Below are 13,483 nucleotides of genomic sequence, written 5' to 3'. Positions count from 1 at the left end.
CCAATAAGTCAACACGTGAAGCTGAGTCTATGAAAAAAGTGTTTACGTCTCATGTTAGTGCAATAGTATATTTCCATCAAGTTACGCTAGTCCAAATAGGAGTAACATGAGTACTTATTTACACCTTATATTTAATGTGTAAATAGGAGGAAAGGAGAATGCCTTTTAAGAAATGTTATTGAAGCACCATTTACGTGGGTGTTTGTCTCTCCCTTGTAACCGTAGATCATAAATGTAAAGATTTTTCTCTTGTACAGTTTGCAGTAGCTATATCAGGTTCTGTTGTCAGATTTAGAGCTTGAATGAGTTGTTTATTTAAGGTTGACAGGTATCAGAGCAGCAGAATTCTGAATCATTGTGGCTGATGTTATTACATCAGTCAGGCAGTGTTGAAGAAAACTGTAGCTGGAGCCAGAATTTTCTCTTCCTGCAATATTACACATACGTCTTAATTTACATTTTATGCCAGATAACTATCTCACAGGGCATGAAAATCTTTGTGCTACTAAAGAAGGCATCATCACTTTGAATTAATCCAATAAATGAATAACTACTTAAGTGGAATCCTGGGTTAGAAGAAACTGTTAACATATCTAGTTCCAGCCCCCAGCTATAGGCACGGACACCTCCTTCTAGGCCAGGTTGCTCAAAGCCCCATCCAGCCTGGCCTTGAATGCTTCCAGCGAGGAGGTATTTACAGCCCCTCTGTACGAAGAATTTCTTACAGACATCTAGGCTACATCTATCCATTTCCTCTTGTCCTGTTGCTACATGCCCTTATAAAAAAGTCCCTCCCCAGCTTTCCTCTAGACCCTCTTCAGGTACTTGATGGCCACTATAAGGTCCCTCCCAGAGCCTTCTCTTCTGTAGGCTGAAGAGCTCCAGCTCTGTCAGCCTGTTCCTTCTGGGGAGGTGCTCCAGCACTCTGATCATCTTCATGACCCTCCTTTGGACCTTCTCGAACAGGTCAAAGCCCTTGTGTTGTGGGCTCCAGAACTGGACACAGTACTCCAGGTGGGGTCTCACAAGAGCAGAATAGAGATGCAGAACCCACTTCCTTGACCCACTGGTCATGCTTCTCTTGATGCAAACCAGGGTTGCCTTCTGGGCTGCAGGTGCACATTGCCAGCTCATGTTGAGTCTTTCATCAACTGTCATTCCCAAATCCTTCTTCTCAGGGCTGTTCTCAAGCCATTCTCCACCCAACCTGTATTTGTGCTTGGGATTGCCCCAACCCAGGTGCAGGACCTTGCACCTGGATAGCTGGAGCTTTTTATACTCTCTATAAAGTATAGCTTGGGAGGATTTATCAGTATGTATAAGTACTTGATGGTAGAGAGTACAGAAGATGGAGCCAGGCTTCTTTCAGTGGTATAAAGTGCAAGGACAAGTGGCAATAGGAGCAAACTGAAACACAGGAAAATTCCATTTATGCATAAGAAAAAACTTTTTTTTTGTTGTGGGGGTCATCAGATCTAAGGAGTTTGCCCAGTGAGACTGCAGAGTCTGGATGCTTAGAGATATTCCAAAGCAAGTAGACACAGTTGCAAGCTGTAGCTGATTCTGCTCTGAGCAGGAATTTGAAATGATTGAAATGATTGATCATTTCTGGAGGACCCTTCTAAGCTCAGCCACTCTGTGTGTGATTCTGTGTAAATGATAGAATTTGCAATATAAATTTGCAGTGATACACCTAAAAATGCATATGTAGGTAGATGTCTATACAAATATAGCATCTTGTTTTCCATGCATCGTGTTAAGTTGGGAGAACCATTCTGAACAGAGAACACTTTAAAGCTCCCGTGAAGTCAGGGCTATTTGACTCATGGTATATGTTAAGGCAAAGCTTTAGTTCTTGCTGTCTCTTCAAGTGATTGTAGTTCATGCCTTTGGTTCTGTGACATCTCCTAGGCTGTGATTGAAGAAAAAGATGATAGTTATTAGATGGTGGACGTTTTTGTATCATCATCTGTTAAAAATAGAGTGTTTTGTGGAAGCAGCTGAACAGTTTGCTTTTTATTTCCACTGTCACCTGTGATCTGATATGCTTTAAAGCAGGACACTTAATGTTCTCTTACTTCTTAATCTATGCATGTCAATGTCAGTATGGCTTTAAACAGACTTCCTGTTCATGGTCTGGTTAACACTTCTAAGTGTGGGACAGCACCAGACTTCTGAGTGGGGGACAGCATGATTTAAAATGATATTAAAAGCAACTTTCAGAGTAGAATAATAATCCAAGTTTTCTTCCTGTCTTTCAAACTGCTGAATTTTTACCCAAAATGCTGTTTTTATTACTAACATTGTGTATTTTTTATTTTATTCTCAAAACCACACAGTGTGACTATGTGAATGTTCCCACTACAGTATTCACTCCTTTAGAGTATGGAGCATGTGGATATTCTGAAGAGAATGCAATACAGAAGTTTGGGGAAGAAAACATTGAGGTAAATGCCTTAGTTTCATTTGGATTTTAAGTTCCCAATTTGGTAATTTGAAATAATGTTAAGAGTTGATTCAAACAGCATTCTGTGTTCTGATGTAAGGGCAGAAGGAGGTATACTTCAGTCTTCCTTAGCAGTTTCCGAGGATGTTATAAAAAGTTCCCAGTTCAGATAGTTCTAGTTCCAAATATGCCTTGTCTTTGGCACATAGAGCTCATAGCTGGCGTATTTGTCTTCAAAGGAAAAAAAAAAAATTCTGCAAGTGCTTCAGGGTGAATCAAAGGTTAGTATGAAGTTAGTGCCAAATAAGAGACTTGCTTTCTTGGTTTGACTTTATGCTCCCAGTGTTGCAACATCATTTTCCCTGCTTGACTATGTAAGCAGGTATTTTACTCACTTGAGTAATCCCTTTTCATTCACTGGCATTGCTGTTGAATGAAATTAGACACTTAGTGCATCAAGCTGTTCTAACAGTATGCCATAGAGACCACGTTGCAGGAAGCGTAAGGAAAGGGAGTCAGACAATAATCTGAGCTTCGTTTATGTCCTGTGAAGATCACTTGAGGAGCATTATTTGGGGAAATAAGCATATGAGTAGAGTTCAACTTAAAGTTCAACTTAAAACAGGATTTTGGGGTAGAACTGTCTCAAAACACTCTTATTATTTTCTGAGATGTATCCTATCAGATGGATGAGGAGCCTTATATAAATCATCTGTCCAATGATACTGGTTGGGGGGTAGTGGGGAAGGACTCTCACCCTGAGTTCATGTTTCCCAAATTCTGTGTACATGGCTGACTGCTAATGAAGAGCTGCTAGTCAATGGTTCATCCACACATTGCATCTCAGCTGTTGAAAGTTTTTACGTGAATGATTTCCAAAAGTGCTTTGCCCTCCAAAGTCTGCTGCAATGGCAGTCAGTAGTAAGGTGCTGCCTTTGGTGACAGACAATGCAAATTTAAGGTAAACTGGCAGCTTTTGGAAGATCGTGCTGTCTGCTGTGTAATTAGGGAACTTCTTTTTAATCTTTGTTGTATTTCCAGGTGTACCATAGTCATTTCTGGCCACTGGAGTGGACTGTACCATCCAGAGACAACAACAAATGCTATGCAAAGATCATTTGCAATATTCAAGATAATGTAAGTGTATCTTTCCTTCCAGGGAAAGCAGAAATTGTTTGTTCATCATAGGGACTGTTAATACCACAGCTGTAAACTCGTAATATTATTGTATTAGAAGTTGTATCAGTGGCATTTTATTCTCCCTTCCCCAGAGTGGGATTTGCTTTTATGGGAGATTCTTCTCTCTGAAATTGAGGTCACTCAGAATGCATCACATCTTGTGAATTCTGCAAATCCACATGTGTCTATAGAATATTTGAGATGCTTCCAACAGAACTATTGTATGTTGCCTGCACAAATATCATTTCAAGTGATATGCCAGGATTATTGTAGGACTAAAGTAAAACTTTCTGGTTAAGGAAACATTCAGTACCTGCTAAAACATAAATAAGTTCTGATTGCAATAGTAAGCAAATATTATAAATATATGAGCCCTAATAAAGTTTTGGATTTATTTTACTTATTTTCTTCTATCAGCAGATACAAACTGATCTTTCTGGAGTTTTCCTGAGCATTATGTCATAATTTTGTAAAGTCTGCAAACCTGTCTGGTTTTGCTCATCTCCTTTTACTGGAGGAGTTTGTACTGGGGTGGATGCTATTTTAATACCCATGCCTATGTTCCTACTCCAAGTTACTTAAGAAAATAGAAAGACTTAATGGTGATTTAAAGTGTTTCGTTTATTTGTTTCTGTTTCTTGTTCTGAAAAACGGAAATGTGTTTTAGCACCTGGAGATAGAGTTGCAAGTTATCCTGGATGAAAATTTTGTTCAGTAAATATTTGAATTTATGGTGGAAACTAGTTATCTCCACTTAATTTTTGTGGTTTTATTTTTACATTTATTTATTTATTTTATTTATTTGTTTTAAAGGGAAAAATGAGGACAATTCAAATTTTGTTATTCCCTAATTATAGCTTTTATTATTTGTATGAACCTTGTTTGATACTCTGTTCTCAGGCTTACTGAAAGTCAAAAAAAACCAACCAAACAAAAAAACCTTTCGTTGTTCTGAGTATCCACACTCCCTCATATATGATACTTAGCAGGAGGAGCAGATAACTTCAGTTCCCAGCTGGGCTAGGTCAATGCTCAGCAAAGTCCAATTAATGCCCTGAAATCACCAAAGTGCACAGCGGTTAGCTTTTGCTGGGGGAGACTTTCTTTAGGAAAAGCAAGTGAAGTCAGCACAGGTTGTTCCTTTGAATGTTCAGGAAGAATATCTGCACAGTTCAGCATATTTTGCAGTTGAAGGGGAAGCAGATTCTTGATGTAATCTTTTCCTTTTCATAGAGAAGACAACATTTTTCCCACTGTCCCTTCTGTTAGAGATAATGATTAGGGTTAGTTCGTGTTTGTGTGACTTCATTGATTTGTGGTATCTTTTGTAAACTGATGAAATTAAGTAATCTGAGTAAGAAAACTCAGCAAAAATTCAGAAAAAGGAGATAACTCCTCTTGCATTTGATTGTCTTTGTTATTTAGGAGAGAGTCATTGGTTTCCATGTCCTCGGTCCAAACGCTGGAGAAGTCACGCAAGGCTTTGCAGCAGCTATGAAATGTGGATTGACCAAAGAACAGTTGGACAGCACCATAGGAATTCATCCAGTCTGTGCAGAGGTTTGTATATGAAGGCACCTTTGTAGCCTGGTTTTGGTAACGTTCTGGAATAAGGTGTTAGAAACCTGAATATCAGAATTTAACTCAAGAAGTCAGAATTTAGGGAAGGTAGAAGGGAAGATAGGACAGGAAACGATCTGTTTCTAACATTTATAAATATAACATTTAGGTTTAATGTGACTTTTTTTTTTTTTTTTTTTTTTCCTGTTTGTGAAATATTTATCGTCTCCCCTAACCCAGTGCTCCCTCTGCTGGGGAGTAAAGAATCTTCATCCCACTCATCCGTTTTTGAAGGCTTCAAATCCTGTTTCCACTGAGATGGTTGTCAGAGTTAATTTTTCTGGATATGTATACTGAAAATAGGCCCTCAAACTGCTGTTGTGGAATGGAGGAACCAGCTACATGGCACTTTTTCTGTTCAGTTTTGTTCTTTTGAAGACCTCTGCTTTGCCCTTTAGCACTTCATTTTTGAAGTGAAGTACCCAAGGCCACGCAACCACTTCTTGTGTTTGGTTGTTTCTCTTCAATGAATAACTGAATTTTCTCTGTTGGGTGGGGCACAGCTCCTCACACATGTAAATCAGTGATGCTGCACTGATTTTAGTAGATTTAGGACCTCTTATTTTAGTTGAGAATCTCAGGTAACTGCATACGACCTTTGTCGGTCATTGTACAGAATTTGGTTTTATCTGCATATTTCAGCTACAGAGTATAAGAGAGAGCATTGAGGTACAGGTTTGTTAGCAAAGAAGTCCAATTCTCTTATTTTGTGATATAAGCAATACAATATGAGCATCTTTAATTCTGACTGCAAGCAATCTGAATCATCTCCAAAGCATCTGCAGTACAGATTCTTTTTTTCCTCTGTGATATCATCTATTGGTGTTCTTGGAAGCCCTTGAAGAGAAGCAGTGTGTTCTTATCAGGGGCCTTGTAGAGGGGGAACTTTGAGTGAGGCATTCAAACCTGTGAACTTGAGTAGGATATTAGCATATGCAGTGTGAAGAGAAGATTATAGTCGTAATTTATTCTGGACATCTGAGCTGCTAAAACTGAAACTGAATAGAATGATAATTAGGTATAATTTAGGGAGGTAATTTCAGATAATCATATTTGTTTGAGTGGGGGAGGAAGAAATTGGCTTAGGAGGAATACACTATTTAAAAGCTCCAGGGAACAGTGATCATTTTTAGTGCCCATCTTCAGAAGGCTTTTTTATGCCTGTTACTTAATTTAATCTCTTATGCAGTAAACAAAAATTGAAGTGCAAGATGGTACTCTTTGATTAAGAAAAACATGCTTTAAGTTTGTTTGGAATTTGTCAGAACTGTGCATATCTGGCTGAAGGGGGTAATGGATAACAGCATTCTGTTTATCACACATCCTTAAAAAGGCTAAAGAAAATGAACTCTGATCTGAGCAGTAAAGGCACAGTGTTGCAGGATCAAATACTGACATCTTTGCTGGCATTAGTACTGTCTGCTCAAAGAGCCTCATGTGAAATACAGTATTACTCAGCTTGAAAAAGACTATAAGACCGAGGATTCCATTTCTCACTGTTTACAAATTAGAACCAGATTTCACTTCCCTTATTTGAGCAGCATTTTGTTCAGCAGAAAGCCCAATTCTGAATAAAATTTCTTGTAAGGCAAAGTACAAATAACTGCAAAGACAGATTGGTAAGTCCGCAGCCTTACAGAGTTACCTCTCACCTTGCACTGTACTGCACAGCTTGAAATACAGGCACGTACTGAGCATCTGTGATGAAGAAAGTGTCTTCTGAAAACAGGGACAATTCTGTGAGTTTGCTAATGACTGTTTTCCAGTTATGAGATCTACAGAGTTGTCTTCACTTGCATAAATGGTATGTTCTGTCAAAAACTTACATTTCCAGTGATTACTAAATGACTCCCAGCTGGCTTACTGGAGCTGGGGAGCTGAGGGGTCCTTGCAGCCACTGGAGCTGGCTAGCAGACCCAGAGCTTGCACCTGAGCCAGAAACAAAATAGATCAATTGTGCACTCTCTGTTTTTTGTCTTTCAAAGTAAAGTAACAACAAATGAGAGTACCTATACGCTGTCAGTCTGTGGATCAGAACTAAGAGTTAGAAACCCCATCTCAAGCCATGCACCCTGGTTTAAATCTGTTTCTGTTCTTTCTCCATATACATTAGACATGCATTTATCTTCCTGATTTATGCATAACGTTCTTATGCTTGTAGAAAGTGGAGGAAGTATATCATTTATTAATGTTTTCTGATGTGCTCTGGCAGCCTTAATGCACCAGGGTTTCTACTTGCAAGACTGTAGAGCTTTCTGATACCTGTTATCTTCAGATACTTCAGTGTTATTTGCATAAAAGAAATATGTATATTCTTTATTCTGTGCTAAGTTTATTCTTCCAGCGAGATGGCTTCGATGAAAGCTAGTTATTGCAACTTTGAATCATTGAGACTGAAGTGGATCTTGCTTCCCTTTTATCCTTTCTATATTGCATCTATGCAAAACAATGCAATTGTTTGCATAGTAAAGTTCTAACCTTAGACAGTTTTGTAGAATGTTTCCTTTTCAATTTTGACGCCATTTAGTTTTTACAATAATTACTTTTGAACATGTTGTTTTCTTTAATGTGACTTGAAAGCACTAAAGATTTTACTTTATCAAACTAGATTTACAAGGTGTTTCTTAGCTATTGTCCAGAGGGTACAAAACACAAATGTAATATCTACATCAGCAATCAGCTCCTCATTTCTATAGTATCTGAAAAGATACAGAGGCAGAACTTATGCTCTCTTCAAATTCTATAGTCTTAGGTTAGCTTTGATTTGCCAAAGAAGAAGTCAGCTTTGGGAAATAAAGACACTTAGTCAGTAGGTGTACAAACTGGAGAGTATTATTGCTGAGCCCTTTTCTACTGTGAAACTTAGCAGCAGTAAGACAAGGGGCTGTAAAGAAATGAGACTTGCTTCACTGGCATAAGGCAAATGTGGAGAACAAAGGGTATTTGTATGTGTGTGCTGTTTAGTGACAAGATTTTAAATGTATGTCTTTCATTGTTATTTTATTACAAGAAATAGCTATGGTTTTAAACATTATGCCTATGTTAATCTTCCAGAAGAGAAGATTCATTCTAGCCATACTAAATGTTGTCTTTTTTTTCTTTCTATCAAGGTATTTACCACTCTGTCCATCACCAAGCGTTCTGGTGAAAGTACCCTTCAGTCTGGTTGCTGAGGTTAAAGACCCCCATTCCTGTTATTGCCAGAGACTGACTTTCATCGCTATGGCTGACTTGCACAACTCAGAAGAAAGATTTTGAAAGAAGTGATCATCAGATGACTGCAGAAACGTTTATGTTTCAGACAGAGCACTCCACAGTCCTGAGGAGAAGAACAAAATGGGAGTTAGCCACCAGCGGTGATTGACTGGCAATCAACAATGCAATGGGCACATTGACAATCCAGCTGATGTTTAGCAGAGCATTTCACACGTGCTTTCATGAAATCACAGCCTGAACCCTGCACTGTCTGGTGGGCAGTGATGGAAGAACTGCTGGCACAGCTGAACAACTTTATTTTTTTTCCTCTGTAATTTGCTACTTGAACAAAGAACCATCCTAACTCAAGAATGTCACCGCAAGTTCAGACAACTGTGTTCTGAATTATAACACTGCAATTGCAAATTATCCTTACGAGCATGCATTTTTACCAATGACTTTTGCATGCCAACGTTGGGGATATTATCTGTATGTTGGGTTATGAGGAAGGAGGTATCACTGGGAAGAAAAAAAAAAAGTGCTGTCTACGATATTGACTCTCTTTGCTTCCAAACGGACTGCTATGACTGTTTATTTTAGAGATACTTATTTCTGAAAATATTACTAATGAGAAAGAAAATAGTTTTTATTAAGGCCTTGTTATACAGAAAGGTTTTTGTTGTTTTTTTTTTTTTCTGATAGTAACAACCTTGCACATAACACAGAAGTGACCTCTATAGCTTTATCTTACAGTTTACATGATTATAAATAATCCAGTTTGAAACTGACAGATTTCCAATTTGGATTGAATTATATTTCAAGAGCATGAGATAGCTTTATTCAATTTGGATGAATTCTTCCTCTTCAGTGTGCAATGGCATACTGCACACTTTCAGGTCTGAATTGGCCACTTTGCACACAGTGATATTGAGGCTTCCTTCACACTGATGGGGTGATCGAGTCAAAACCAAGCAACCAAAAAAAAAAAAAAAAAAAGAAAAGCAAACCACCATCCACTCAATCTCTGAAAAAAATAGTGAAAATTCTTCTATGTAGACAAGGCCTACAAGATATATTTAGTTCTATGAATGTTTTGTAACGTATTTGATTAAGAAATCAATACTTTTGAAACAGGATTTCCATGAAAAATAGCGAGCAAGGTTACTTTCTTGAATGTTCCTCTTCTGCCAGATAAACTGCATACATATTTATCAGAAAGAGGTAAAGCCCTCTTTGTAATGGAAATGTCTGTGCTTTTTGATCTGGTTCTTCATTCCCTCTGTTTTAGCAGGAATGTTCAGGTTACTTTCATTACATGGTTCTTTGGAGTTCACTGTGGTGTGAAAATGGGATGTATTCCCCATCCCTCCAGGCAAGACACTTTGTTTCTACCCAGTTTCTACCCAGTAACAAACTCATGGTTTTCTTACTAGAATACTGTTTTAAGTTATTTTTATAAAGTCATAATTGAAGGATTTTAAAGTGAGTTCTGTATGGTATCAGAAGGACAGTTTGTGGTGTTCTTTTTCTGGCCAGTTTATTAAATAGATTGAATATTTGCACAAACAGGTTCTCATTTTGATGACTTCCAGGAAAAGAAAGCAGGTGATGGCACGATAGCTTTTTTAATAGGCCAGAAGAGGGCACCTTGATAAAGTTGTGATTTCTTTCAGCCTTTTGAATTCTGCAGGTAGATGTTTCTCTGAAAACAGGATATGGGGCTATTCCATATGTGGGGGGGTTTTTTGTGAGCTAGATATATCAGAAGAACATAATTAAAAATAAGGAATAAATTGGGGCCAACTCTACCAGTGTTTGCTGTGTGCATATAGCTTCTGAAAAAACAGAGGTCTGGGTTCCTGAGCTGTTCCACAATTTAGCTCTTCACTTTGAAGCACATGGATAGCATTATTTTTATACATGTCTGTAAGAATGTCAGATCCTGGTGTGTAGGGAGAAAAGACATGTATGAGCATGACTTTGCAGTTCTGCACCCATATGTACCTGTTCTTTTTCAAGAGTCATGTCACTGGGGTAATGTGTGTTATTACACAGTGACTGATAATTCAGAAAGTTTTTGTTCATACTTCTGTTTTTAATTTAAATTTAAACTCTGAGGTTTTTAGCATGGTTAAATAAAGGACTACGAGGCAATACCAGCACAATGAGAAGTGCACTTCTGCCATGCAGTGTGACGCGAGGCAAACAAGGCAGTGATGTGCTCTTGGGTTTGACCAAGTTGCTTGTCTTGCTGTGGGGTTCCTGTTCCATTGTATTCCTACAGTTATGAGGTGTGGGATGAGGTGACTTGAGGTGTCTCCAAGCAAATTTTTCTTTTGGTGGCACATTGAGGTTACTTTGGAATGGAAAGAAGTTCCCAGAGAGAAAAACTATGCTGTAAGCAAAAGCTGTCAGGTGTTTTAGTGTAACCATTTCCTGCAAGGAGGTTTCTTGTCCCAACACCATCAGCATATCCCAAAATAAAAATACACAACTGGTAATTTCCCTTCCAGGCAGGCTGAGACGGCGGTGTGCGCAAGGGCACTGCAGGTCAACACCTGGCTGGCAGATGGCTGCAGAGGAGCTCACTTTGTCCTTGTTTGCACTTTCCTTGGCTCTGCTGGCACAATTTCTTCCTTAGCTGTACGGCTGCTAAAAATAACAGCCTTAAGCTAATAGCTTGTGTTTGTATTAAGCTTTTAAACTTGCACTGGTCATATTGAAACTGCTGCTTATTGCCCATTTAGAGCTGAAATGAGATTCTTCGAGGTTCCCTTTCGGTAGTTGAAGTCGGATGGAGAGCACGTTGCATTTGTGCTGTCTGCAAAGGCCCTCAGAGCACTCTGCATTACTCTTACTGCAGCGCCAGGGAGGAAACAAAGCAGCAGTGTGGCTAATGCCATTCAAGGCATTGTTTGAAAGAGGCCTCACAGATGGGTACCAAACTACGTTTATTTCTCTGTAGAAGTTAATAGTAAGCAATGGAAAATGTCTCTGAGCTCTGTGTTTGAGCAGCTATTGGGCTCATTTCAGTGCCTTGGGCCAATTAAAGTGCAGTTTTTAGGGACGAGAGTTGGGAAGGAAGCTGGGAAATGTGTCGGGGTGCATGTGTTCCTTTCAACTTGGGAAGCTAATGAAGAACGTGTGTCAGAGCAGGAGCCAGAGCCCTCCCTGTGCTGGGGGCACGTGTGCCGAGCCATCATCAGGGTGTGCTGTGAGGTACAATTGAAGGGAAAGTCATAGTGGAAATCAAAACGGCCTGAAAAGAGAACAGGTGGGGAAGTTGCCGTAAAACACCTTGAAGTGGTGTCTGCTTTAGATATGCAGCCTCCAATAAACAAGACAGAAGAAAAGCAATGCACTAGGGAAATGATATTTTCTTGTATTGGGAGGAACAGAAGTGACTTACATGCTTATCTTGCAGTGCCTTAAAACTCACTGCTGGTACAGATTTACTTTAGCTTTTATCTGCTGCTCTCATTTCTCCCTTTGTTTCTTTGCAAGCTTTTTGCAGTGTCAGACTTGTCTTGGGGAATTCTCCTAAAGTGTGTTTTCACAAGTCCCAAAACCATACAGCTTGTGGGAAAGGCAGACGAGCACCATGCAAGAGCTATGGTTAAAGAAGCTGTCAGGGAGCTGCTGGCTTCAACAAAAACCATGGAAGGTTGTGAAATTTTTTTTTGCTGGTTTTTGGCACGACACATAACTAGGGAACTCACTACCACTGGGAGTGCCTAAAAATATAACTGTATTGAAAAACATGAATTGTATGCAAGCAGGGTGAAGGGTTAATACACTGATCAACCCTCGCTGTGATTATGGCACAGGATGTCCTTAAACCACTGAGCGCAGAAAACTTGGAAAGGCAACAACCCCAACCTCTCCTCCAAGCCCTTGTTATTCAGGAAAGCAGTCATAGCACTCAGCTTGCTGGTGTTCAAGAAGTGACTGCACACCTCTCTCAGAGATATGGTCTGATTTTTAGGAAGTCTTGTGTGGATGATCCTTACGGGTCCCTTCCAATTCAGGATACACTGTGGCCATATGAATATATAGGAATCATCCTTCTGCATACTCAATGTTTTCATAATCATTTTTCAATATATTTTGTGTTGTTATTTTTATGCATATGTGATTATAGGTCCTTTACTTTCTCATCTTGTTCTGCAAGATGGGACATCACATCCTGTCAGGGTCAGTGCTGGGGCATTGCCTTTCAGCAGCCAACAGCCTATCTTTGTCTTCTCAACAAGCAGCCTGAAGTAATAAGGGATAAACTTAAACTAATCCTTTGTAAATCATGCTGAAATTGAATTCAGTAGCTTCCCAACGTCTTTTGAATTGTTGAGCAAATTGAAGTGGCATCTTTTTCCGCATCACTACAATGCAGAAATTTATTTGAAGTATACAATGAAATATTTTTGAGTGAAGCGTTTCAGTTTGCAAAGATTTCCTTTCTCCACAAGTTGTTGTTAGCCCTGCAGCTTATGTGCAAGATAATTTGTTTCCGTCTTGGAGCCATGGTGACACAGCACACATGTTCCAGAGTGGGTTTGTACTGTTGCTAAAGAGCCTTCTGTTTTCCTCCAGCCGCGCTGCACATTGATCCGATGGCGCTGGCATGCAAAGATGGCATTATCCACTCTGACAGAGATCCTCCAGCCACAAGCATCTGTGCACAGCTGTGGGGAAGTCCTCGTGTGTCTGCCCTGGCTGCTACATCAACCACTGTGGACACAGAGGGATTATAGTAATTGTCTCTGGAGGATGATTAGTTTTGGCAGCCAAAAGCTCAGTTATCTTCTGCACTTGCTGCTGCCACACTTTATGGAGGAAGGGATGCACCCCAGCTGGCCCTGCCTTATGGAATCACAAAGCATCACGAGTTGAATGGGATAAGTAGGAAGTTTTTTCACCCTTCACCCTTCACCCTTTTCAGAAAGGGTGGTCAGGCACTGGAATGGACTGCCCAGGGAGGTGGTGGAGTCACCAACCCTGGGGGTGTTCAAGGAAAGACTGGATGTTATGTTGACGGACATGGTT

At 39.6% G+C, this 13,483-nt stretch overlaps 1 protein-coding gene across 3 annotated transcripts in view; it reads left to right on the top strand.

The window, feature by feature from the left end:
• The window catches only part of TXNRD1 (thioredoxin reductase 1), a 39,319-nt gene extending 29,313 nt beyond the window's left edge, over positions 1–10,006 (top strand). For all 3 annotated transcript variants that reach the window (XM_085227899.1, XM_085227908.1, XM_085227901.1), the window contains 4 exons: positions 2,340–2,447; positions 3,488–3,583; positions 5,051–5,185; positions 8,356–10,006. In XM_085227899.1, the coding sequence (XP_085084025.1) occupies positions 2,340–2,447; positions 3,488–3,583; positions 5,051–5,185; positions 8,356–8,424 (408 nt within the window). In that variant the 3' untranslated portion in view covers positions 8,425–10,006. The remainder of the gene's footprint in view (positions 1–2,339; positions 2,448–3,487; positions 3,584–5,050; positions 5,186–8,355) is intronic.
• Positions 10,007–13,483: the final 3,477 nt, after the last annotated feature.

This window comes from Meleagris gallopavo, chromosome 1, assembly GCF_905368555.1.
Source record: "Meleagris gallopavo chromosome 1, MGAL_WU_HG_1.1, whole genome shotgun sequence".
In the NCBI taxonomy this organism is placed as follows: Eukaryota; Metazoa; Chordata; class Aves; order Galliformes; family Phasianidae; genus Meleagris; species Meleagris gallopavo.
Note: the sequence above shows the minus strand (reverse complement) of the source record. Positions and strands in the feature narration are given on the sequence as shown.